Source organism: Nycticebus coucang, chromosome X (assembly GCF_027406575.1).
Source record: "Nycticebus coucang isolate mNycCou1 chromosome X, mNycCou1.pri, whole genome shotgun sequence".
Taxonomy (NCBI): Eukaryota; Metazoa; Chordata; class Mammalia; order Primates; family Lorisidae; genus Nycticebus; species Nycticebus coucang.
The window spans coordinates 23,014,003-23,039,158 of record NC_069804.1 but is presented as its reverse complement, the minus strand read 5'-3'; the positions used below and the strand labels follow the sequence as shown (position 1 = coordinate 23,039,158).

At 43.5% G+C, this 25,156-nt stretch overlaps 1 protein-coding gene across 1 annotated transcript; it reads left to right on the top strand.

The window, feature by feature from the left end:
• The first annotated feature begins 3,455 nt into the window (after window positions 1–3,455).
• On the top strand, window positions 3,456–4,418 carry LOC128578081 (dolichol-phosphate mannosyltransferase subunit 1). Its single transcript, XM_053580511.1, has one exon. It carries the CDS (start codon window positions 3,465–3,467, stop codon window positions 4,245–4,247), a length of 783 nt encoding a protein of 260 aa, XP_053436486.1. The 5' UTR covers window positions 3,456–3,464; the 3' UTR covers window positions 4,248–4,418.
• The last annotated feature ends 20,738 nt before the right edge of the window (window positions 4,419–25,156 follow it).

Here is a 25,156-nt window from a genome sequence, read left to right as displayed (position 1 = left end):
TGTACAAAGGACTTTAGGGTGTCATCTTTGCCTTCCATCATCAGTTCCCACTTTAACCTGCAAGTGGGTTAAAACCGTGTATTATTTTTGCAGATTTTACCTATTTCCCAATTTTGAGTCTTTCCTCACTTTATCAATATTGTTCTTGCTGCAAGGAACATTTGTGCCACTTACTCCAACTCTACATACTCATGTCCTTCAAAAAGCTTTGACCCCCTCATAAGAGAAGAAATCTTCTCATATCTTGTGGGGAAAGAGAGGAGGTCATGACATTTTTAGGCAATACTGAGAACCCAGAAAAATATGAAATGCAGCGTGACTATTGTTTCAAACTGAAGGGAGCTGTTTCCTTGAAAGGGGAAAAAGTTTGATTCAGTACTAAGAATAGTGCAAGAGAAACATGGGCCCGTGCCTTCAGCTGAGAAATGAATTTTGTTAGAGTCACAGTTATTGTCTATTGTTCCCATTGGTTGTTCGGGTTGGGCTGAGATCTGTTTTTCACTTCAATTCTCACAGTTGACATTATTACTTCCCTTTGTGTAACTTTTGGGAAAAAATTCAATGTGAATCAGATTTTGTTTTTAGCTCCCACCAAAGAGAGAGGTTTTTTTTTTTTTTCTTCACACTATGAGAACAGACTCGGATCAAAATACTCACATCACAATGGAATATCTTTCAGGAGTACTGTTGAGTCTGCTGCTTTTTTTGTTCCATAATCTGCACCTGTGTGACTCTTTCCACCCCCTAATTTAGAATAGGGTGCACCTACTGCCTAAACGCCTTTGACTCCCTTTACTTCAGGCTCCCTCTTTTTTGTGAGTTTTTCTTTTCCATGATGTTTACAAACCTGAGATGCTTCCCAGGCAAGGTAATGTGCAAATCTCCCAAACTACAAGGGAACACTCGCTCCGTTTCATGATTCCCAGTCTTTCTTTCTAGGCCAGGGGTAAGAAACCTGTGGCCTGGAGGACATGTGGCCTTCTGGGCCTCTGAGTGCAGCCTTTTTATTTTTAAGAGACAGAGTCTCACTTTGTCACCCTCTGTACAGTGCTGTGGTGTCACAGCTCACAGCAACCTCCAGCTCCTGGGCTTAGGTGATTCTCTTGCCTTCAGCCTCCTGAGTAGCTGGGACTACAGGCACCCGCCACAACGCCCAGCTATTTTTCTGTTGGTGGTTGTTGTTGTTGCTGCAGTTTGGCCGGGGCCGGGCTCGAACCCACCGCCCTTGGTATATGGGACCAGCGCCTTACTCACTGAGCCACAGGTGCCACCCTGAGTGCAGCCTTTGACTGACTCCAATTAAAGGATTTGTTCTGTGACGTATAGATTCCATTGCGGGTAGAATTAAGGCTGAAGAACTTCAGCTGAAGTTCAGGCTAAAGACTAGATCTTCAGTCTTTCCTGAGATTTGTGAGCGGTCACATAGGCTTCCAAACTTTTCTTGCCTTAAGTTACCTAGATTCTGTTTCTGATATTTGAAACCAAGTTTTTTTTTTTTTTTTTAAACTGGGGTAAAAAACATATAACATGAAATTTACCATCTTAACCATTTTGAACTCAGCAGCGTTGAGTACTGGTATATGCACACTGTTGTGAGAAAGATCTCCAGAGCTTTTTCATCTTGCAAAACTGAACCTCTGTAACCATTGAACAACTGTCCATTTCCTCCCCCACCTCCTCCTGGCCTCTACCATTCAACTTTCTGTCTCTATGAATTAGACTACTCTAGAAGCCTAATTCAGGTGGAATCAGACTGACCTATTTCACTTACATGTCTTCAAGGTTCATCATGCTGTAGCATGTGACAGGATTTATGGCAGAATAATATTCCATTGTGTGGACAATACCATATTTTGTTTATCCACACATCCGTCAATGTATGTTGGGGTTGGTTCCACCTCTCATCTATCCTGAGTAATGCTGTTGTGAACATGGGTGTGCAAACATTTATTTGAGACCCTGCTTTCATGCATTTTGGCCTGTATACCCAGGAAGTGGGATTGCTGGATCATATGGTGGTTCTATTTTAAATTTTTCTAGGAACCTCCTTACTATTTTCCTCCTTTTTTTTTTTTTAACCCAGAGGTATGTACATGTTCATCTGTTTGCAGATTAAAGGAAACATTGATGTCATGGGCAATGAGAAAAAAAGGATGGAACAGAATTTATGTCAAATTGAAATTACAGGCTGGGCAGTGGTTCACACCTATAATACCAGCACTCTGGAAGGCCAAGGTGGGTGGATTGCTTGAGCTCAGGAGTTCGAGACCAGTCTGACCAAGAGCAAGACTCCGTCTCTAGAAATAGCCTGGCATTGTGGTGGGCACCTATAGTCCCAGCTACCTGGGAGGCTGAGGCAAGAGGATCGCTTAAGCCCAAAGAGTTTGAGGTTGGTATGAGCTATGCGATGCCATGGCACTCTACCAAGGGCAACTGAGTGAGACTATGTCTCAAAAAAAAACAAAAAATTGAAATTACAAAATGAAGTTACAGTAATCTCCCCATTATCTGGCACCCATGGACATTGGTTGATTCCGGATAAATGTGAGAGTTATTAAAAATAGGCTTAACTGGCTTGGTGCCTGTAGCTCAAGCGGCTGAGGTGCCAGCCACATACACCAGAGCTGGTAGGTTCAAATCCAGCCCGAGCCTGCCAAACAACAATGACAACTACAACCAAAAAATAGCTGGGTGTTGTGGCAGGCGCCTGTAGTCCCAGTTTCTTGGGAGGCTGAGGGAAGAGAATCGCTTAAGCTCAGGAGTTAGAGGTTGCTGTGAGCTGTAATGCCATGGCACTGTACCCAGGGCAACAGCTTGAGGCTCTGTCTCAAAAAAAAAAAAAAAAAGGCTTAACTAATTCTATATCCCATTCTATACTATAAACTCTGTATTGATTTGATAGTAATATTGAAATACACTAATTAAAAGCAAATTAAGACGAAGACAAACTTCACTTACTGTAACCCATTTTTGCTGTATTATAAAACAATTTTGTGAACGTATTGTGCAATTTTAGTTAAATGGCAGTCAATATACTTTTCAGCATCACTACCATATTTTTTTAACTTCAGGTCACACAGGCTAAGTGCCCATAGCTCAGTGGTTAGGGCACTGGCCACGTGCTCTGGGGCTGGTGGGTTCGAACCCAGCCTGGTCCTGCTAAACAAACAAACAAAAAATAGCCGGGGGCAGCGCCTATGGCTCAAAGAAGTAGGGCACCGACCCCATATGCTGGAGGTGGCAGGTTCAAACCCAGCCCCGGCCAAAAACTGCAAAAAAAAAAAAAAATATCCTGATGTTGTGGTGGACACCTGTAGTCCCAGCTACAAGGGAGGCTGAGGTAAGAGAATTGCTTGAGCCCAAGGGTTTGAACTTGCTGTGAAATATGACGCGATGACACTCTACAGAGGATGACAAGGTGAGACTCTGAGTCAATAAAAAGAAAAAAACACGGCAGTTCCGCCATGGCCTCCTCGGAAGCCAGTCGTTCTTCTCCGCGGTCTCGGCGGGAGCTGGAGATGCGCAATCCACGCCAGGACAAGTATTCGGTGCTTTTGCCCACCTACAATGAGCGCGAGAACCTACCACTCATCGTGTGGCTGCTGGTGAAAAGCTTCTCTGAGAGTGGCATCAACTATGAAGTTATAATCATAGATGATGGAAGCCCAGATGGAACAAGGGACGTTGCTGAACAGTTGGAGAAGATTTATGGGGCAGACAGAATTCTACTAAGACCACGAGAGAAAAAGTTGGGGCTAGGGACTGCATATATTCATGGAATGAAACATGCCACAGGAAACTACATAATTATTATGGACGCTGATCTCTCACACCATCCAAAATTTATTCCCGAATTCATTAGGAAGCAAAAGGAGGGTAACTTTGATATTGTCTCTGGAACTCGCTACAAAGGAAGTGGAGGTGTATATGGCTGGGATTTGAAAAGAAAAATAATCAGCCGTGGGGCCAATTTTATAACACAGATTTTGCTGAGACCAGGAGCATCTGATTTAACAGGAAGTTTCAGATTATACCGCAAAGAAGTTCTACAGAAATTAATAGAAAAATGTGTTTCTAAAGGCTACGTCTTCCAGATGGAGATGATTGTTCGGGCAAGACAGTTGAATTATACTATTGGTGAGGTTCCAATATCATTTGTGGATCGAGTTTATGGTGAATCCAAGCTGGGAGGAAATGAAATAGTCTCTTTCTTGAAAGGCTTATTGACTCTCTTTGCTACTACATAATAGAAAGTTATTCATTTATATTCATATTCATTTCAATTTAAACGCAAAAGAAGCCTGGTTACTGATTGTCATAAAATGTACTCCTAAAGTGTAAACTATAAGGTAAGGTAAATTTCATGTGAATCTTTTCTTCTGAAGAAACCCTATTTCGAATTAAATAATTTTAAAGTTAAAAAAAAAAAAAAACACTTCAGGTAACACGAATTAACACTTGAAACTGTTACAGACAGCATATGGGAGCCGTGGGAGTGACACACAAAGCCTGGGCTTACTGACTCCATAGCTCACTAAGTTTAAACTCTGATTTTTTGGGAGGTGGAATGGAAGTCACTTGCTGGTTGCTTGAGAGTGTTCCTTGCTTGAGTTCCAGATAACAGGGAGTTTACAACATAACAAAGTCACAGCATTTTGAGATTTCATTTCATTTTGAGATTATACTCTTCAAAATCGATATTAATTTTCCACCTATGATTTTCACTTCTTTATGTTGTTGTTTTCTTTTTTTTGGCCTCTTCTCATTAAACCATATTTCCTTTAATAGAATGAATTCTCAGAGATCAAGAAGAGTTAGAGATCCACTTCTCTCTCAGAGCTTTCTTTAATTATTAAACAGGTGAAATAAAACCATATAGAACCTGGGCACATAATCTCACACCTGTAATCTCAGAACTTTGGGAGGCTAAAGTGAGACAATTACTTGAGGCCAGGAATTCGAGACAGCCTGGTTAACATATACTATAGCAAGAAAGAAGAAAAATTAGCTGGGCATGGTAGTGCTTGGAGGCCCAGATAGCTGGGAGGCTGAGGCAGGAGGATTACTTTGATGGTGGCACTGTATCCTAATAACCATTATGTATAGGGCACCGCTGGACAGGCCCTAGCGATGCCAGATGAGCCTGTGTGCCACCATCTGAAGTAGTTTATTCATGTACAAGGCCTTCCGTTTTTGTTTTTTTTTATGTCACCCTCAATAGAGGGCTGTGGCGTCACAGTTCACAACAACCTCCAACTCTTGGGCTTAAGCTATTCTCTTGCCTCAGTCTCCCAAGTAGCTGGGACTATAGGCACCCCCCAACAATGCTAGGTTATTTTTTGGTTGTAGTTGTTATCGTTATTTAGCAGGCCCGCTGGGTTTGAACTGTCCTGCCTCAGTGTTTGTGGCTGGCGCCCTAACCACAGAGCTACAGGTGCCGATCCAGTACATGGCCTTCTGTTATAGATATAGTTAGAAAACTGGATCCTGGCTTGGCGCCTGTAGCTCAGAGGCTAGGGTTCCAGCTGCATATGCTGGAGCTGGAGGGTTTGAATCCAGCCTGGGCCTGCCAAACGACAATGACAACTACAACCAAAAAATAGCCGGGTGTTGGGGTGGGCACCTGTAGTCCCAGCTACTTGGGAGGCTTAGGCAAGAGAATCACTTAAGAGTTTGAGGTTGCTGTGAGCTGTGACATAATGGCACTCTAGCCAGGGCAACAGCTTGAGACTCTGTCTCAAAAAAGAAAAAAAAAAAAAAAAAGAAAACTGGATCCATAGTACCAGTCAAGGACCTAGTGTACAAAGTGCACTTGGTAATGCCCTCAGTAACGCACTTAGTACTGTACTTGGTGATACACTTCATAATGCACTGACCATAAATTTACCCTACAGTAAGAATACTTTGAAGATATAACCTCTTTGGGCAGTGCCTGTGTCTCAGTGAGTAGGGCGCCGACCCCATATAACAGGGGTGGCGGGTTCGAGCCCAGCCCCAGCCAAACTGTAAGAAAAAAATAGCCGGGCATTATTGCGGCTGTAGTCCCAGTTACTCAGGAGGCTGAGGCAAGAGAATGGCCTAAGCCCAAAAGCTGGAGGTTGCTGTGAGCCGTGACACCACGGCACTCTATTGAGGGCGACAAAGTGAGACTCTGTCTCTAAAAAAAAAAAAAAATTATGTGCACAACCACTTTAAGATAGGGGAGGCCAGGTGTGACTCATGCCTATAATCCTAGCACTCTGGGAGGCCAAGGCAGGTGAATTGTCTGAGCTCAGGAGTTTGAGATCAGCCTAAGCAAGAGCAAGACCCCATGTCTACTAAAAATAGAAAAACTGAGGCAAGAGGATTTCTTGAACCCAAGAGTTTGAGGTTTCTGTGAGCTATCATGACACCATGGCACTCTACCCAGGGCCACAGAGTGAGACTCTGTCTCAAAAAGAAAGGGGGAGGGGATTATTGTGTAACCTTGTAACCTATGAAGGGGAATCTGGGGTGGTGCCTGTGGCACAAAGGAGTAGGGCGCTGGCCCCGTATACCAGAGGTGGCGGGTTCAAACTCGGCCCCAGCCAAAAAAAAGGGAATCTGTTTGACGTATACTATAATGACTAATAACTGTACTAATGCTTGCTTTTATTGTGAGAGTATAAAAGTAACAGAGAGATAGGAGCACAGAAGAGATCTTTGAGCAGATATCCTTGCTGTTCTCCAGAATGCCTGGCTTTTCTGCAAATAAAAGCAGAACTGTTGATCTCTCTTCCACTTCTCTATTGATTAGCTTGGGTGACAGGTGGACAGACTCCTTTGTCTGGCATTAGCTTGAGTCCAGAAGTTCAAGGATGTAATGAGCTATGATGATGCCACTGTATTCCAGCAGCCTGGGCGACAGAGTGAAACCCTGTCTCAACTGCCCTCCCCCCCCCAGAATCCTACCTACATAGAAACCAAATTCCTCCATGCTCACCATTACATAAATATTTTTACGGCTAAAACTGTGTGCACAAGAAATTTCACATCAAGCACTGATTTGCTACACCTTTACACCAAAGCACTCTATTAAAACACACACACAGGCCAATCTTACACAGGTTTTTTTTTTTTTGAGATAGGGTCTCACTTTGTCACCCTTGGTAGAGTGCCGTGGGGTCACAGCCCACAGCAACCTCCAACTCCTGGGCTTAGGTGTTTCTCTTGCCTCAGCCTCCCAAGTAGCTGGGACTACAGGCGCCCACCACAACGCCTGGCTATTTTTTTGTTGCAGTTTGGCCGGGGCCGAGTTTGAACCTGCCACCCTCGGTATATGGGGCTGGCGCCCTACCCGCTGAGCCACAGGCGCCGCCCTTAAACAGTTTATTTTGGAACATTCTTTTAGTCCAAACATTTAGCCTAAATGGTGAAAGTAAGCAAAACCAGCATGACAGGTGTCAGCCATGGAAGTTTCCTCTCTACCTTTTTCCCCAAACATCTGAAATAATGGGAAGATTAAAGGGTGTTATTTGATGCTCAGGTTTTTGGAGTAGAAACTCTCCCTCTCTGAGGACACATCCTGGCATGGAGAGTGCTAAACCAGAGAGGATAGAATCAGGGCTGTGGACTCCACCTGCCTCAAGTAATTAATTCCCTTCCTTTTTAAGCAGCTGCCTTGCTTTCTAAGCAGTCCAGAAGACAGTGGTTTTTGCCCTTTCCCACACATTCAAATTACCTCGGGGCGATTTAAAAAAATTCTGAAGTCTGGGAAACACCTCAGACCAAAGATAGCAGAATCCTGGGGATGGGGTGGGACTGGGGGACAAAGGTAGTATTTTTGTAAAGCTCCCCAGGATTGAGAACTGTGCCTAAGAGAAAGAACAGATTACTACTGCTTTTCTTGCCAGCATTATGATTTGTAAATTTACCATTTTTATTAAACAACACACAAACTTTTTTTTTTTTTTTGTAGTTTTTGGCCAGGGCTGGGTTAGAACCCGCCACCTCCAGCCCTACCCCACAGGTGCCGCCCCCCACACAAACTTTCATTTCAAAGTTGAAGTGCCACATAATCCTGTGACATTTGTGGTCTGATAAACATAACAGCAAGAATCCCTCAAGGATCATTCTCTCTGTGAACAAGAGCAAATAGATAAAAGATGTGTACTGCAAATCGGTGTGTCCCCAAATTCATTTCTATGAACAAAATACCTTTTTCCATCCTATAACTATTTCCCCCCACTGTAGTTTGTGTATCATTTCGCACATTTGTATAGAACTTTATCTTTTCACAGAGCTCCAGGTCTGCTCTTACTCGGGCTGTCGACTTATAGGTTCCCACACAACTTTGCTTCTGATGGTTCATAATGAGTATTGAATGCTTGTGGTGACTCACTGGAATGTTTACCCCTTTAATTCTTTTTAAAAGTCTTTGTCCTGGTCTCGTTCTACCTTTGATGTTAACTGGCTGACGCTGTGGTGCATTTCCTGTTATTTGCAACTTTGGAATTAAATGCATACACAGGTCAAAGCAAATGAAAGGCCCATGTCAGCTATCCCGATAAGGGCTGCAGCTGTGGTTCTGGAAGGTCCCAGTCCAACACCTGGCTTGCCTTCCCTCCTCCTACATCCCAAATGAAGGCCAATCCTTCGCAGGCAGGGTTATCATTATCATTATTATTATTACCATTATTATTATTATTGATACAGAATAGGTGGTGCGGTGGCACCCCAGCCAGCTTAGCCGAGCTGAGCTAGAGGACCTGCCGCCTCTGCCTTGGCTGTTTTGGTGCAGCGGCAGCCGGCGGAGGAACAAGCAGGCTGGAGGGTAGGCAAAAGGGGGCTCCCCCGACCCGGGGGCGCCCACCCCCACCCCCGCCCCCACCGGAGGCTCCAATAGCCAAAGGAGTGGAACAACTGGTGGGGAGACACTGGTGCCTCGGTATCTCCTTCCCTTTACACTTATGACTGAAAACAGAACCCCCATTTCCTATCCCTAGGTCAATTTCATGTAAGTTTCCTAGGCCTCAATTCCTCAATTCATGAATGGACTGTGTCCATTCATTAATACATTCCTTCACCGTGCAGCGGAAGGGACTGTGTCCATTCATTTCCTGGTCAGGGAACCCGTGCACCTATATATACTACTAGACCGAGGGAGACAGAGAGAGCTTTTCTCCCCGACTTGGGTTTTCTCTCCAGGAGCTTTAGTGTTTTCGTATTCTTTTCTGTAAATAGATTCTGTTTTACCACGGATCTGTGGTCTGTGGATTTATTCTTCAAATCACTGAGACCAAGAACCTGAAATTCCGGTATCATTATCATCATTATTATTATTGTTTTGAGACAGAGTCTCACTGTGTTGCCCTGAGCAGAGTGCAGTGGTGTCATCATAGCTCACAGCAACCTCAGACTCTTGGGCTCCAGTGATCCTCTTGCCTCAGCCTCCCATGTAGCCGGGACTACAGGTGCCCACCAGAACACCTGGCTCTAGAAGAGATGGAGATCTCACTCTTGATCAGTCTGGTCTCAAACTCCTGAGCTCAGGCAATCTATCTGCCTTGGCCTCCCAGAGTGCTAGGATTACAGGCCTGAGCCATTGCGTCCGACCTCACAGGCAGGGTTATTAAGGTTGGCCTTAGGTTCTGTAACCAAATGTATTGTCTGTTCCAGTGGTTAGTTTTTCCTAAGGTGAATCACATATTTTTGCTGTTTGGGAAAAATGTCACAAAACTCAAGTCGAGAATTTGTCCTAGTTTATTTAGCATGTAGGGCTTTGTCTTTAAATGTCTTTTACCCAAGATTCTGGATATAATAATGGTGCAAATTTGATGGTTGTTTGGTGGGAGGGGGTAAAGAAGGTCCATTATGGGTAATCGTTTCTTATGTAGAATTTGGAATTAGACCCATACTTAGTTGGTTTTTTGTTTTTAAATTTTTTAAAAAATTTTTTAAATTTCAGATTGAGTATGAAGTACTTGTTTTTAATCTCAATTTATATCTCAGTTCAAAATTTCAAGGTCATAAATTTGAATATGCTCCTTATAAGTTGGCTGGACAGATTAAAAGTGATAATGTGGCCAGGCATGGTGGCTCATGCCTATAATCCTGCACCCTGCGAGGCTGAGGCCGGTGGATTGCTTGACCTCAGGAGTTCAAGACCAGCCTGAGCCACAGTGAGACCTGGTCTCTAAACAAAAAACAACAACAAAAAAAAAATTTTTTTTTAAATGTTGTTGAAAAAAACTAGGGGTGGCGCCTGTGGCTCAGTGAGTAGGATGCTGGCCCCATATACCGAGGGTGGCAGGTTCAAACCCGGCCCCGGCCAAACTGCAACAAAAAAATAGCCAGGCGTTGTGGTGAGCACCTGTAGTCCCAGTTACTCGGGAGGCTGAGGCAAGGGACTCACTTAAGCCCAGGAGTTGGAGGTTGCTGAGAGCTCTGTGACACCAGAGCACTCTACAGAGGGCCATAAAGTGAGACTGTCTCTGCAAAAAACAAACCAACAAACAAAAAATGATAGAAGATATACATAAATGGAAAAACATCTGATATTCATGGATTGGAAGATTTAATGTTATTTAGATGGTAGAATTCCCCCCAAATTGATCTACAGATTAAATGTAATCCCAATAAAAATGCCTGATGCCATGAGGAAAAGACTCCCTATTTAACAAATGGTGCTGGGTGAACTGGCTGGCAACCTGCAGAAGATTGAAACTGGACCCACACCTTTCACCATGGAAAGAAGACTCTCCCTGGATAAAAGATTTAAACTTAAGACATGAAACTATAAAAATACTTGAAGAAAGTGCAGGGAAAACTCTTGAAGGAATCATCCTGGGTGAATATTTTATGAGGAGGACTCCCCAGGCAATTGAAGCAGTATCAAAAATACACTCCTGGGACCTGATCAAACTAAAAAGCTTCTGCACAGCCAAGAACATAGTGAGTAAAGCAAGCAGAGAGCCTTCAGAATGCGAGAAAATATTTGCAGGTTATACCTCCGATAAAGGTCTAATAACCAGAATCCACAGAGAACTCAAATGTATTAGCAAGAGAAGAACACGAGATCCCATCTCAGGGTGGGCAAGGGACTTGAAGAGAAACTTCTCTAAAGAAGACAGACGCACGATCTACAAACACATGAAAAAAAGCTCATCATCCTTAATCATCAGAGAAATGCAAATCAAAACTACTTTGAGATATCACCTAACCCCAGTAAGAGTAGCTCACATAACAAAATCCCAAAACCAGAGATGTTGGCGTGGATGTGGAGAAAAGGGCACACTTCTACACTGCTGGTGGGAATGCACACTAATACCTTCCTTCTGGAAGGATGTTTGGAGAATACTTAGAGACCTAAAAATAGACCTGCCATTTGATCCTATAATTCCTTTACTAGGTTTATACACAGAAGACCAAAAATCACAATATAACAAAGACATCTGTACCAGAATGTTTATTGCCGCCCAATTCATAATTGCTAAGTCATGGAAGAAGCCCAAGTGTCCATCGACCCATGAATGGACTAGCAAATTGTGGTACATGTATACCATGGAATATTATGCAGCCTTAAAGAAAGATGGAGACTTTACCTCTTTCATGTTTACATGGATGGGGTTGGAACATATTCTTCTTAGCAAAGTATCTCAGGAATGGAAGAAAAAATATCCAATGTACTCAGCCCTAGTATGAAGCTAAATTATAGCTTTCACATGAAGGCTATAACCCAACTATAGCACAAGACTATGAGGAAAGGGCCAAGGAAGGGGAAGGGAGGGGGGAGGTTAGGGTAGAGGGAGGGTAATGGGTGGGGCCACATTTACGGTGTATCTTAGAATGGGTACAAGTGAAATTTACTAAAGGCAGAATACAAATGTCTACATACAATAACTAAGAAAATGCCATGAAGCCTACGTTGAACAGTTTGATGAAAATATTTCAGATTGTATATGAAACCAGCACCCTGTACCCCTTGATTGCACTAATGTACACAGCTATTATTTAACAATAAAAAATAAATAAATAAGAAAAAGAAAAAAAGAAAAAAATGCCTGATGCCTTTTTCTTAGAAATTTAGTCTGACTCTAAAATTCATATGAAAATGCAGGAGACCCAGAAGAGCCAAAACAATCTTGAAAAACAAAAAGAACAAAGTTGAAGGATGTCTGCTTTCTGATTTCAAAACTTGCTACAAAGCCATAGTAATCAAGTCAGTGTGGTATTGGCATGGGGTACAAATTTGATTAATGTAACAGAATTGAGAGTCCAGAAATAAACTCTCACATTTATGACCATTAATTTTTTTTGCAGTTTTTTGGCCAGGGCTGGGTTTGAACCTACCACCTCCGGCATATGGGGCTGGCGTCCTACTCCTTTGAGCCGCAGGTGCCGCCCAAAAAATACGTTGGTTTTTTTTTTTGTTGTTTTGTTTTGTTTTGTTTTTTTTGGCAGGGGCTGGGCTTGAACCCACCACCTCCGGCACACAGGGCTGGCACCCTACTCCGTTGAGCCACAGGCACCACCCTATGACCATTAATTTTTGACAAGAGTATCAATACAGGGCGGCGCCTGTGGCTCAAGGAGTAGGGTGCCGGTCCCATATGCCGGAGGTGGCGGGTTCAAACCCAGCCCCGGCCAAAAAAAAAATCAGAAAAAAAAAAAAAAGAGTGTCAATACAATTCAATAGAAGGAAGAATAGTCTGAAAAAAAAAAAAAAGCTGGGCATCGTGGGTGGCACCTTTAGTCCCAGCTACAAGGGAGGCCTAGGCAAGAGGATCGCTTGAGCCCAAGAGTTTGAGATTGCTGTGAGCTATGACTACACAGCACTCTACTGAGGGTGATAAAGTGAGACTCTGTTTCAAAAATAATAATAATAATAAAAGTGATAATGTAAGTTACGCACAGTAAATTTTGTTCCTGAAGCAGCCACCTATGTGATTACGTATTAGAAAAAACATTCTGGATGTATTATACTTTCTGTCATAAGAAAAAATCAAATTTACCAAGTCTTACCTGGTACCCTGCTACATGCCAGGGTTGTGCTATACAAGGTTGGAAAAAAATCCTGACCTGCCAACCTGTTTAGGCCTCAGGTGGGGAGAAAAGCTATACCATGTGATCTATCAGAGCAGTGGTTCGCAACCTTCCTAATGCCTTGGCCCTTTAATACAGTTCCTGTGGGTCACGACCCACAGGTTGAGAACTACTGTTTAGAGTAATATGAGACAGTCTGTAAGTATAAATAGGGGCTAGAGTTCTGAGCAGGACTGATCCCTGTGGCCTTGGGTGGAGTCTTGAGCTGGGAGTTCAAGAATTCAATGACTGAAGAGAAGAGTAGGAATTCTCCGAAGTGGAAACATCACAACCCGCTCTGCTGTTATCTCAGTATTTGGTTCTGATTCCTGCAGGTCAAAACTCTCTCTCCCCTTAGTGCCCTGGCTGGGCCTAAGAATTAAATTGACATCAGATAGATGAACAGGAGAAAAGCGTACAGATTTAACATAGGTTTTATATAACATGGGAACCCTCATAAGGAAATGAAGACCCAAAGAAGCCACAAAACCTGTATGCTTTTGTATTTGGCTGAACAATAAAGGGCAATTGTGGAAAAGTAAATTATGCAGGGTGACTAAAGGGAATTAAGAATTAGTTTAACAAAATTTATTTGTACAAAATTATCTGGACTGTGACTCCCCGTTCAATAATGTTTGTTTTCTCCTGGTGCAGTCTGGGTATCTTTCCTATGTGAGTTTTTCTCTCATGTTTTCAGGAAGAAAAGGGGAGATTAGGATGCTCTTTTTCCATCTGTTTTTCAAGGGCCTTTAACTTGAAGTGATCCATATGTAGAAGTGGCGTGTTTGGGGGTAGGGTATTCTGCCACCCTTCAGCTGCCTTTTGCAGCTGGTGTACCCTCGGGGCAAGGAAGATGGCAGCCAACAGCCCCAGGCTATAGCCTCAAGTTTGTGAACTGTTGTGAAATAGTGGGAGCCCTAGGGCGGCACCTGTGGTTCAAAGGGGTAGGGCGCTGGTCCCATATGCCAGAGTTGGTGGGTTCAAACCCAGCCCCAGCCAAAAAAAAAGAAAAAAGAAATAGCGGGAGCCCTGAAATCTTGGATTGGCCTGGTTTACCCAGCTCTAAGCCAACCCCTGGGGCAGGGGCCTTGAACAGGAGCAGGGCGTCATGACTGCTCATCTTACCAGGATACCTTGCAGATGGTAGAGGAGTTCTGCAAATGAATGAAAGAAGGGAAATGGAGGAGTGGGTTGGACAAAGATTATAGCCACTATAGGCCATAGTATTTGTGATTCTGTTTATTTGCTTTCCAGACAGAAAACTAAAAATCTGTAATATTCCATTAAAAAACCCCAGAAACCAAACAACCCTGTATGTAGTTGCCCTGTAGTGTCTACAGGATGCGTTAAGGATATTGTCATATACCAAGCCCTGTATAAACACTTCCAAAAGTGTTCAGTATGTTGCTCGTCTCCCTTTCCTGGTGCTCAGCACATTTTCCCCAACAGTCTCTCAAATCTCCTTTTTTTTTTACTGCTCTCTTCCCTTGCCCTGCTTGAAAATCACATGACTTTATTAGAAAATGCTTTCTTTTTGTCTTCATATTCCTTATCCTTAGACTTTTCACTACTCTTTAAACTAAAAGTCTTGCTTTAGATTTCTTCTAAAATAAAACACCAATAATGAAAATCTTTCCTAAACTTCATCAGGATGTTATACTCAATGTAGACTGGGAAAATTGGGCCTGTTACCCCCAGAGCCATCCCCAACTTCACTCTAAGAGTACACGTGGGAGCATGGAGATTGTGATGATATGATTCTGTTTTAGAAAAAGAAAAAAGGTGTGCATGAATTCAACAGCATTAGCCACAACTTCAAAAAGAGGTCTTCCCTATAAATAGTCATATTAAAAGATAATTTTTTACAGTCAGGACAAATAATCTCTTTCAAACCTTTAAGTGATCCTGAAAACATATTTGATATACTCTTTCCCCAAATATATGTGTGTGTTTTATAGTCTTTGTTTATTTTCAGTACTCATGTAACAAAGGCAAAGGTTTGTCTGAGTTCTGAAGATACTATTTCCTTAACAGGAAATGAAACTGCCAACACTTCTCAAAGCAAAGTGACTAATTTGATGAAGAAATCACGCCGATTTACCAGAAGAAAACTGTGTTAATCGTAATCAACTGAACATTTGTGTGTAAGTATTTATAAAATTAAATTGCCATAAAAATTAAATTGCTTGAGAGATGAAGTTATGTAATGGTGTGATCCACAATTTAAAATGTATTTTTAGAATTTCTGGCTTACATGCTGATGAGAAAACATGCAAGTCACAGCCATTTGACATTTTAGGATAGAGCTGTTGGAGCTGGAAGTGGGAAAAAAAGTCACTGGAAAATTTTAAGGACAAAGTAACATCAGGCACCACATTTACTACTTTTTATTATTTGTGAATATGAATTTTTAGTGAGCTGAAAAAATTATTTACTATAATCTAATTAGAAAGTTGCATAGACTGGATGTGGTGGCTTATACCTCTAATCTGAGCGATTTGGGAGGCCAAGGCAGCAGGATTGCTTGAGCTCAGGAGTTGGACACCAGCCTGGGCAATATGGTCAGACCCTGTCTCTACAAAAAATTAGCCAGGCAGAGTGGCACGTACTTGTAATCTTAGCTTCTAGGGAGATTGAGGCAGGAAGATCACTTGAGCCCAGGAGTTCAAGGCTGCAGTGAGCTGTGATCATGTCACTGGCACTACAGCCTGGCTAACAGTGTCAAAGGTTTGGGAGCAGAGCTTGTTTTTTACATTGATTTATTTACTTATTTATTTTGAGACAGAGTCTCACTCTGTTGCCCTGGGTAGAGTACTGTGGCATCATAGCTCACAGCAACCTCAAACTCTTGGGTTTAAGTGATCCTCTTGCCTCAGTCTCCCAAGTACCTGGGACTACAGGTGCCTACCATAACAGCCGGCTCATTTTTCTATTTTTAGTAGAAATAGGATCTTGCTCTTGCTCAGGCTGGTCTCCTGAGCTCAAGCAATCCACCTGCTCCTCAGTCCCAGAGAGCCAGGATTATAGATGTGAGCCATCGTACCTGACCTTGTTTTGAATTTTAAATAACTACTTTCTTAGGCCAGGCACAGTGGCTCATGCCTGTAATCCTAACACTCTGGGAGGCCAAGGCAGGTGCATTGCCTGAGCTCACACATTTGAGACTCGCCTGAGCAAGAGCGAGACCTTGTCTATAAAAATACCTGGGCATTGTGGCGGGTGCCTGTAGTCCTAGCTACTTGGGAGGCTGAGGCAAGAGAATCACTTGAGCCCAAGTGTTGGAGGTTGCCGTGAGCTGTGATGCCACAGCACTCTACCCAGGGTGACACAGTGAGACTCTGTCTCAAACAAAACAAAACAAAACAAAACACTATTTTCTTTGCTGACTATTTGGTTTTTCTCACAGTCTTCCAAATTTTTAAATTAGAGCTTGTAGGGCGGTGCCTGTGGCTCAAAGGAGTAGGGCGCCGGCCCCATATGCTGGAGGTGGCAGGTTCAAACCTAGCCCCGGCCAAAAATTGCAAAAAAAAAAAAAAACTACAGCTTGTAATTCTCGCAATATATGCTTCATCACCTTCCTCACTTTACACACATGACTTTCTCTGCTAGAGAAACCAGAAAGCAAAATGCTAGAATTCTCAGTCTCCCTTAAAGCTAGGGGGTGCCATGTGACACATTTCAGCCAATGAAATGTAGCAGAAGGGCTTGGAAATGGCTTTCTTCAGAATTAAAAAAGAAGGCCAAGCTATAGGAGGAAAAGCTAAATTTTTTGTATTCTCTGTCTTCTTCCTTTCCCTGTGTGGAAAATGTGCACCTTGTAGCTGGGTGTCATGGTGGGGCCTGTGGTCCCAGCTACTCAGGAGGCTGAGTTAGGAGGATCACTTGAGGTTGCTGTGAGCTATGACACCACAGCACTCTTTTTTTTTGAGACAGAGTCTCACTTTGGTGCCCTCGGTAGAGTGCCATGGCATCACAGCTCACAGCAACCTCAAACTTTTGGGCTTAAGTGATTCTCTTGCCTCAGCCTCCCAAGTAGCTGGGACTACAGGCACACACCACAACACCCAGCTGTTTTTTGGTTATAATTGTCAATTGTTGTTTGACAGGCCCAGGCTGGATTCGAACCCACCAGCTCCAGTGTACGTGGCTGGCACCCCACCTACCCAGGGCAACAGAGTCAGGCTCTGTCTCAAAAAAAAAAAGAGGCAGAGCCTGTAACTCAGTGGGTAGGGCACCGGCCACATACACTGAGGCTGGCAGGTTTGAAACAGGCCTGGGCCAGCTAAAACAGCGGCAACTGCAACAACAACAAAAAAGCCGGGCGTTGCAGCAGGCGCCTGTGGTCCCAGCTATCTGGGAGGCTGAGGCAAGAGAATTGCTTAAGGCCAAGAGTTTGAGGTTGCTGTGAGCTGTGACGCCATGGCACTCTACCCAGGATGACAGCTTGAGACTCTGTCTCAAAAAAAAAAAAAGATAGAAAATGTACACCTGGCTGGAGGTGCAGGAGGAAGCTGAGAACTGAGGAAGAGTAGGAGTTAATTAGAGGAAGGGGAGCAGAGAGCTTCAAAGAAGAATGATGCTATGCCAAGAAATTATATTTAATAAAGAACTATTGAAGAGCTGGATGTCTGATGTGTCTGACATGTCTGTCTTTGAATCATGAAGAACCTGCTCAGTGGATGAGGCAGTTCTCTTGCTCCGGGGGCAGAATGAAGGCCACAATTGAGTGAATGGAGACTCAACTCCAAGCTAGCTGAAGGTTGTAAAAAATAGAGCTTTCAAACGAGGCTTTGAGCTACCAAGTAGGTAGTAATTTCCCTATCACTGAATGTGTTCAAGCAGATGCTGACTGACACCCACCCAGGAACAATAAAAAACAGAGTCCTGCATTAACGCAGTGAGTGTACTATTTCTCTTTCCTTCAAACATTTTTTGCTTACATATGCCCTAAAAATATCTTGAGCAACTGTGTACCCCCCCTCACATATTTTGTCTCTTTAAAATTTCATTTAGAAATTTTCCCTCAGCTGGGCATGGTGGCTCATGCCTGTAATCCTAGCACTCTGGGAGGCTGAGGTGGGTGGATTCCTTGAACTCAGGAGTTCGAGATCAGCCTGAGCAAGAGTGAGATCTGTCTCTAAAAAAAAAAAAAAAAAATAGCCAGGCATTGTGGCGGGCACCTGTAGTCCCAGCTACTCAGGAGGTAAGACAAGAGGATCACTTGAGCCCAAGACTTTGAGGTTGCTGTGAGCTATGATGCTACAGCACTCTGCCAAGGGCGACAGAGACTCTGTCTCAAAAAAAAAAAAAAAAAGGTTTAGGGCGGCGCCCGTGGCTCAGTGAGTAGGGCGCCAGCCCCATATGCCGAGGATGGCGGGTTCAAACCCGGCCAAACTGCAACAAAAAAATAGCCGGGCGTTGTGGCGGGCGCCTGTAGTCCCAGCTACTCGGGAGGCTGAGGCAAGAGAATCGCCTAAGCCCAGGAGTTGGAGGTTGCTGTGAGCCGTGTGATGCCACGGCACTCTACCGAGGGCAATAAAGTGAAACTCTGTCTCTACAAAAAAAAAAGAAAAAAAGGTTTCCTCACCTATTTCAAATCGATGTCTTATATTTGTAAAATCATAGGTTAGAAGGTTGCAAAGAATTTTATCTCTGGTATACTGTACATTATGCACATGCTTTAAATCTATTTGTGTGGCTTCAAGATCTCAGCATAGCTCATTTAGTGCATTCAGTTGATGGAAAGGGCTTACTGTATATAACCTACTGGCAAAGCCAGTGCTCACTATCAAAACAGTCAGCTAAATCAAACTCATTTTTTTTTTTTTTTTTTGTAGAGACAGTCTCACTTTATTGCCCTCGGTAGAGTGCTGTGGCATCACAGCTCACAGCAACCTCTGGCTCCTGGGCTTAGGCGATTCTCTTGCCTCAGCCTCCCCAGTAGCTGGGACCACAGGCGCCCACCACAACGCCCAGCTATTTTTTGGCCGGGGCCGGGTTTGAACCCACCACCCTCGGTATATGGGGTTGGCGCCCTACTCACTGAGCCACAGGCGCCGCCCAATCAAACTAACTTTTAAAGAATTATGCAAAATATTAGTCCTCTCCCTACTCATTGAACAGGGAGGGAACTAAACACCTCCAATAGATTGGACTCTTGCCTTTGTGGAGTTTGTGCTCTAGCAGGAGAGACAGATCTTAATCAAAGAATTTCGCAAATAACAGCAAGTCACACCCAGGAAAGATGCAGTGAAGGAGTGTGATTAGAAGGTATAAGAGGAGATGGAGGGTGGTCTGGGATGACTTCCCTGAGGAGGATGTGGGTTTAAAGCTGAGAGCTGGGGAAGAAATGTTAATTAGGCTTGGTGCCTGTAGCTCAGTGGCTAGGGCACCAGCCACGTACACCAGAGCTGGTGGGTTTGAATCCAGCCCGGGCCTGCCAAACAACAATGATAACTCCAACCAAAAAATAGCCGGGTGTTGTGGTGGGCGCCTATAGTCCCAGCTACTTGGGAGGAGGCAAGAGAATCGCTTAAGCCCAAGAATTTGAGGTTGCTGTGAGCTGTGACGCTACAGCACTCTACCCAGGGCGACAGCTTGAGACTCTGTCTCAAAACAAAACAAAAAGAGATGTTAACTAGGTGAAGGGGAATGGAAATACTCAAAGAAAACTGACTTTATTTTTCAATTTGAATAAATATGAAATATCTCACTTCTACTTCCAATGCTTAGATAAAGCAGTTTGTCAACTGGATGAAAAAGTTGCTAGTCCCTTCAGTTTTTTTTTTTATTTTTTACATCAAAGCTTTCTTTTTTCAGTCAGTGAGAAAGAAAATTGCCCCAAACATAGTCTGAGATAGAAGTCTTAATGTCTGATGTAATTTGCAGTTTCTTCTGGGAGGTAATCAGCCATCCTGATAAAAGCTTGAGTCATCTTTTACTGGAAAGTGATGGTTACCCCCCAGCTGACTGAATGCTGACACTCTGTAACCAGCAGTTCCTTTATTTTGTGCCTTCTATATCTCTACCAAAAAAAGAAATCTTTCAATTGGCTTACTCAGGAGTCTCTTTTTTTGTGTGTGGAATTTGAAACAAAACCCTGGTACATGTTCCTAAGCAATCTGAGAAGCTGGCTTAACTCTCAGGGGTCGCTTCCCTCAGGAGATGTACATTCCTGAAATTTTCTTTGGTTTGGTGCCCAGCGGGCTTATTTATTTATTATTATTATTTTTTATAGCCAAGGTCTCTCTCTGTCACCCAGGCTGAAATGCAGTGGCACCATAGCTCACTGCAGCCTCCAGCTGGGCCAAGTAGCTAGGACAATAGGTGCCTATACTGTGCTTGACTAATGTTTAAATTTTGGGGGGGAGGTGGGGGTCTTGCTATGTTGCTCAGGCTGCTCTTGAACTCTTGGCCTATAAGTGACCCTTCCACCTCTGCCTCCCAAGTCGCTGCAATTATAGGCATGAGCCACTGTGCCTGGCTGGTGTCCAGAGATTTTTATACATTGGAGTAGCACTTTCTGCTAAGATTCTGGGGACAGGGAGTAAGAGGTGCACCTTTCATCAAGTGGGATGAGGGCAATTATGAAAGGGGAGCTAGGGTAAGGGGAAGTATGACATCTTAACTTTAGGAACATTTTCAGGCAGATCATTTCCATAAAGAATATATGTGGGCCAGGCTCAGGGGCTCACACCTGTAATCCTAGCACTCTTGGGAGTCCAAGGCAGGTGGATTGCTTGAGCTCAGGAGTTAAAGACTAGCCTGAGAAAGAGCAAGACCCCATCTCTACTAAAGATAGAAAAAAAAATAGGTGGGCATTGAGGTGGGCCCCTCAAGTCTCAACTACTTGGGAGCCTGAGGTAAGAGGATCTCTAAAGCCCAAGAGTTTGAGGTAGCTGTGAGCTATGACACCACAACACTCTACTCAGGGTGACAGAGTGAGACTCAAAATAGAAAAAAAAAAGAGTATATGTGAAAGTTGAGGTTTAGAACCAAGTCCCTTAAAACTCAGTTCCCATGGAAAATTCTTGTCTAATTCAAGTGGCAAATGTTTACCAATTTGATGGCTCTAAACTAGATGACTCCTATATACTTGGGGCACAGGCCTATATAAATGACTGGAGAGTAATTTATCAGAGATCACATTAAGGGATTATTCTGAGGGCTATGGGATGGAGGCCCCTGGGGCAGCATCCTAGGTCTCTTTGACTTCCCCAAGTCCACTCGTCTCAGTAGCTCCTTTGAGGAAGAAAGAGTGATGCTTATCCAGTGGTTATTATTCCAGAAAGATCTAGTGGTACCCAATAAAAATATCTCTAGAAGTCAGGTCTTGATGAGTAGACTGGAAAGAAACAAGCTGTTCTAAATTTATCCCCTAGGGATTGGAGCATATGAAGTTTTAGAGTTTGTTTTGAAAAGCAAATCTCAAATAATTGTCATCTAAACCAAAAGTTTGTGTATATTTCATTAGAAGAAAGGCATATTCTTTGAAAGAATGTTTTTGTTTTTTATCACTTGCAAATGTAAACTTCATTTATTTATTTTTTGTTTCAGATTGATATGAGGGTACAAATGTTTAGGTTCAAATATCAACTTTAAATTCTCACTTCTTTTCTTGGTCCAAATGGTATTCTTTCCTACAAGTCATTACCAGGAAATATCTAGGTTTTACAAGGTACACTCTGCTTTTCCCCATTGAGTTGTAGTTAGAATAATAAACTTCATGAAATTCAAACCTAGGCCAATACACCCAGAAAAATACTAACATAATAACCTGGGTTGCAAAACTTGTTTAGCAAGTTTCAGCCGGAGGTTAATTAAAACCTGCTTGGAAACCTCTTAAAACACAGACTGGAAAGTAAGGCACACTCACCACCACCCCCACCACCTAAATTCTTCCCTCAAGAGCTTTCTCCTCATCACTTCTCTGGACTTCAGTGGGAACGTTTCCTGAGAATTCCATCTGGTCTGGCTGAGACCACATTGTCCCCCACAAACCTTTTCCACCCATCCCAGGGGCAAGAGGAGGAGTCAGAGGGCAGACAGACCCTCCTGTTGACAGGAAAGAAGCCATACTCTGTAAATAATTTAAAGAGGTTTATTGCAAGCCAAATTTGAGGAACATGAGCCGGAGGCACACCCAAGAAGCTTTGAGCCTGTGGACTCAAGATGGTGGGGTTACAGTTTGGTTTTATACATTTCAGGGAGACAGGGATTGCAGGTGAGGTCATAAAACAATACGTTGTAAACGTACATTGGTTTGGCCCAAAAAGGTGGGACATCTGGCAGTGGGAACTTACTGGTTATAGGTGAGTTTGAAGATTCCTTAGCTGACAATTGGCTGAGTTAGGGTCTGTCCGTGAGATCAGGAGTCAGTGAAAAGGAATGCCTAAGATAAAGGGTCTGTTAATCAGAGACAAAGTATCAGACAGACTCAAGGGATTTGTCATGTATACTGAGGACCTGCAGGTAAGTCTTCCATAGCCTTAGGCCTGTTAGTGAGTCACGGAGGACATCTCTAAGAAGGGGCGGGGGCATGATGAGACACATCTGACCTCATTTCTCATGGCTAGCAACTCAATTTTAAGGATCTTTTTGGCCAAGAGGAAGTCCAGTCAGTCAGTTTCTGAGGCGGGGAGCCTTAAGGCTTCATTTTAGTTCACACTCCTTAGAGGTCCCAACAACGCCGGACTGACATTCGGCTTCTTAAGTTGTCCCTTTGGCGGTGCTAGTAATGGGGCTCAGAGATTCTAAGAATTTCCCCCTGTGTTTCATGTTTTAAGTCTAAGCGTTTTAAGGGAACGGAAGAGTCAAGTGACATTATTCTGGGTAAAACAAGAGAGCACCGAGGTCAAAAGTAGAAGTGCTTGCTGCCTGCCGTTCAACTTGCCTGTAAGAGAATACTGAACATTCTCAAACCTTAGCTGCGTATTCCTTCAGAAGGTCCTCGGGTTACCGCTATTATTTCTTTTGTTCAGGCTTGTTCGGAAAGACTTGTCAGCTAATACCCCGTTGGAGGATAAGCATCTGTGAGAGGTGCAGGAAACAAGGCCGGGCATAATTATAACATAATGCTGTAACAACATTGCTCAAGACTGCCTCAGTACTATATGCCAGAGTACATAAAGACCGTCTCGCTGACAGGCATTTGGATGACGATTAGCGTTGAATCGCGTCTGGGAATCAGGCTTGAAGCCAGAAAAACTGGAAAATGATTTTTGCCTTTTAACTCCTTGGAAGCCCACGTAGAAAATTTAGGAGAGCAAATTTTTGTTTCTAGTAACAGAATGCACGTTTCAATTGAGGAAGAGAAAACGCAGCAGGATGGTTCCTGAACCATTTGCCTTACATCAAAACTGGTGTAGAGGCTAAGGAAAAATGTCTGTACCCTCTGAAGGTTCACCGAAAAATCAACTGACAGGCTTGGCGCCTGTAGCTCAAGCAGCTAAAGCGCCAGCTACATACACCGGAGCTGGTGGGTTCGAATCCAGCTCGGGCCTGCCAAACAACAATGACAACAACCAAAAACTAGCCAGGCATTGAGGCAGGTGCCTGTAGTTTCAGCTACTTGGGAGGCTGAGGCAAGAGAATTGCTTAAGCCCAGGAGTTGGAGTTTGCTGTGAGCTGTGACGCCACGGCACTCTACCGAGGGTGACAGCTTGAGGCTCTGTCTCAAAAAGAAAAGAAAAGAAAAATCAACTGACAAAAGGCAGATTAATAGGAGAAATAGTATGCACATGTATTAATGTGTAAAGGGGGGATCACAAAGTGATTACTCCATCTACCCAGTAGGGCACTGAAACTTATATACCATCGTGAGGTTACAGAAAGAATGGGTTATGGAGGTTAGGCGATGGTGGCTCATGCCTACAATGTCAGTACTTTGGGAGGCCAAAGCAGGAGGACTGCTTGAGCTCAAGAGTTCAAGACCAACCTGAGCAACTTAGGTAGACCTTGTTTCTACAAAAAATTAAAAAATCATTTGGGCATGGTGGTGCATGCCTATAGTCCCAGCTACTCAAGAGGCTGAGGTAGAAAAAAAAATAGAGGCTAAGTGGGAGGAGGAATTGAGTGAGATTACAGTGAGCTATGATCAGACAGCACTGCATTCCAGCCTGGGTGACAGAGGAGACCCTGTCACTAAAAACCAGCAATAACAACAACAAAACAGGTTTTAGGAGGAGAAGAGGAGGCCCAGCTAGCAAAGAGGGTCTTGTTATGCAGACAAAATCTCTCAGGTATCAGGTCTTAGAATAGATGGTGACTGTTTCTTTCAGAGCTTCAAAAATGTCAGAATCTCAGTTAGCCCTTCCTAGATTCGGACAAGGGAGAGTCTCAGAGAAAATTGGCTGCATCAGTGCAAATTTTCTTTTCTTTTTTTTTTTTTAGAGACAGAATCTCACTTTGACGCCTGTGGCAACATAGCTCATAGCAACCTCAAACTCTTGGGCTCAAGCGATCCTCTTGCCTCAGCCTCCCAAGTAGCTGGAACTACAGCTGCCTGCCACAACGCTCAGCTAGTTTTTCTATTTTTAGTAGAGATGGGGTCCTGCTCTTATTCAGGCTGGTCTTGAACTCCTGAGCTCAGGCAATCCACCTGCCTCAGTGTCCCAGAGTGTTAGGATTACAGGCCCGGATTTTCTTTATAGATGCAAATCTCTCCAACAAAAGACAGCTTTTCAGCTATTCTTATATGTCTAGCCTTTCTGAATTGCCATCTTGAAATATGTCAAAGAAGTATATTTTGGGGTGAAATATTTTGATTTCCTTCACTGGTCTTTTTGTGGAAAAGTCAAATCTTCTTTTTCTTTTCTTTTTTTTTGCAGTTTTTGGCTGGGGCTGGGTTTGAACTCACCACCTCTGGCATACGGGGCTGGCGCCCTACCCCTTTGAGCCACAGGCACCGCCTGAAAAGTCAAATTTTCCTGCAAAGCTGGCTGAGAAGTATTGAGGCAGGGAGCAGCTGATAGGAAGCCCACATTCTCCCTTGGTTTCTTTAAACAGAATCTAAGCACAGGCAAGAAGACCTTTTCCAGCTTTCAAAGAAACAGTCTCAGCCCTGAAGCACCACCAGTATTTAATAACTCTAGAGGTCAGAATGAATGGTTAAACT

Coding starts and splice junctions, on each gene's coding strand:
- LOC128578081 (XM_053580511.1), top strand. CDS start 3,465: ATGGCCTCCTCGGAAGCCAGTCGTTCTTCTCCGCGGTCTCGGCGGGAG.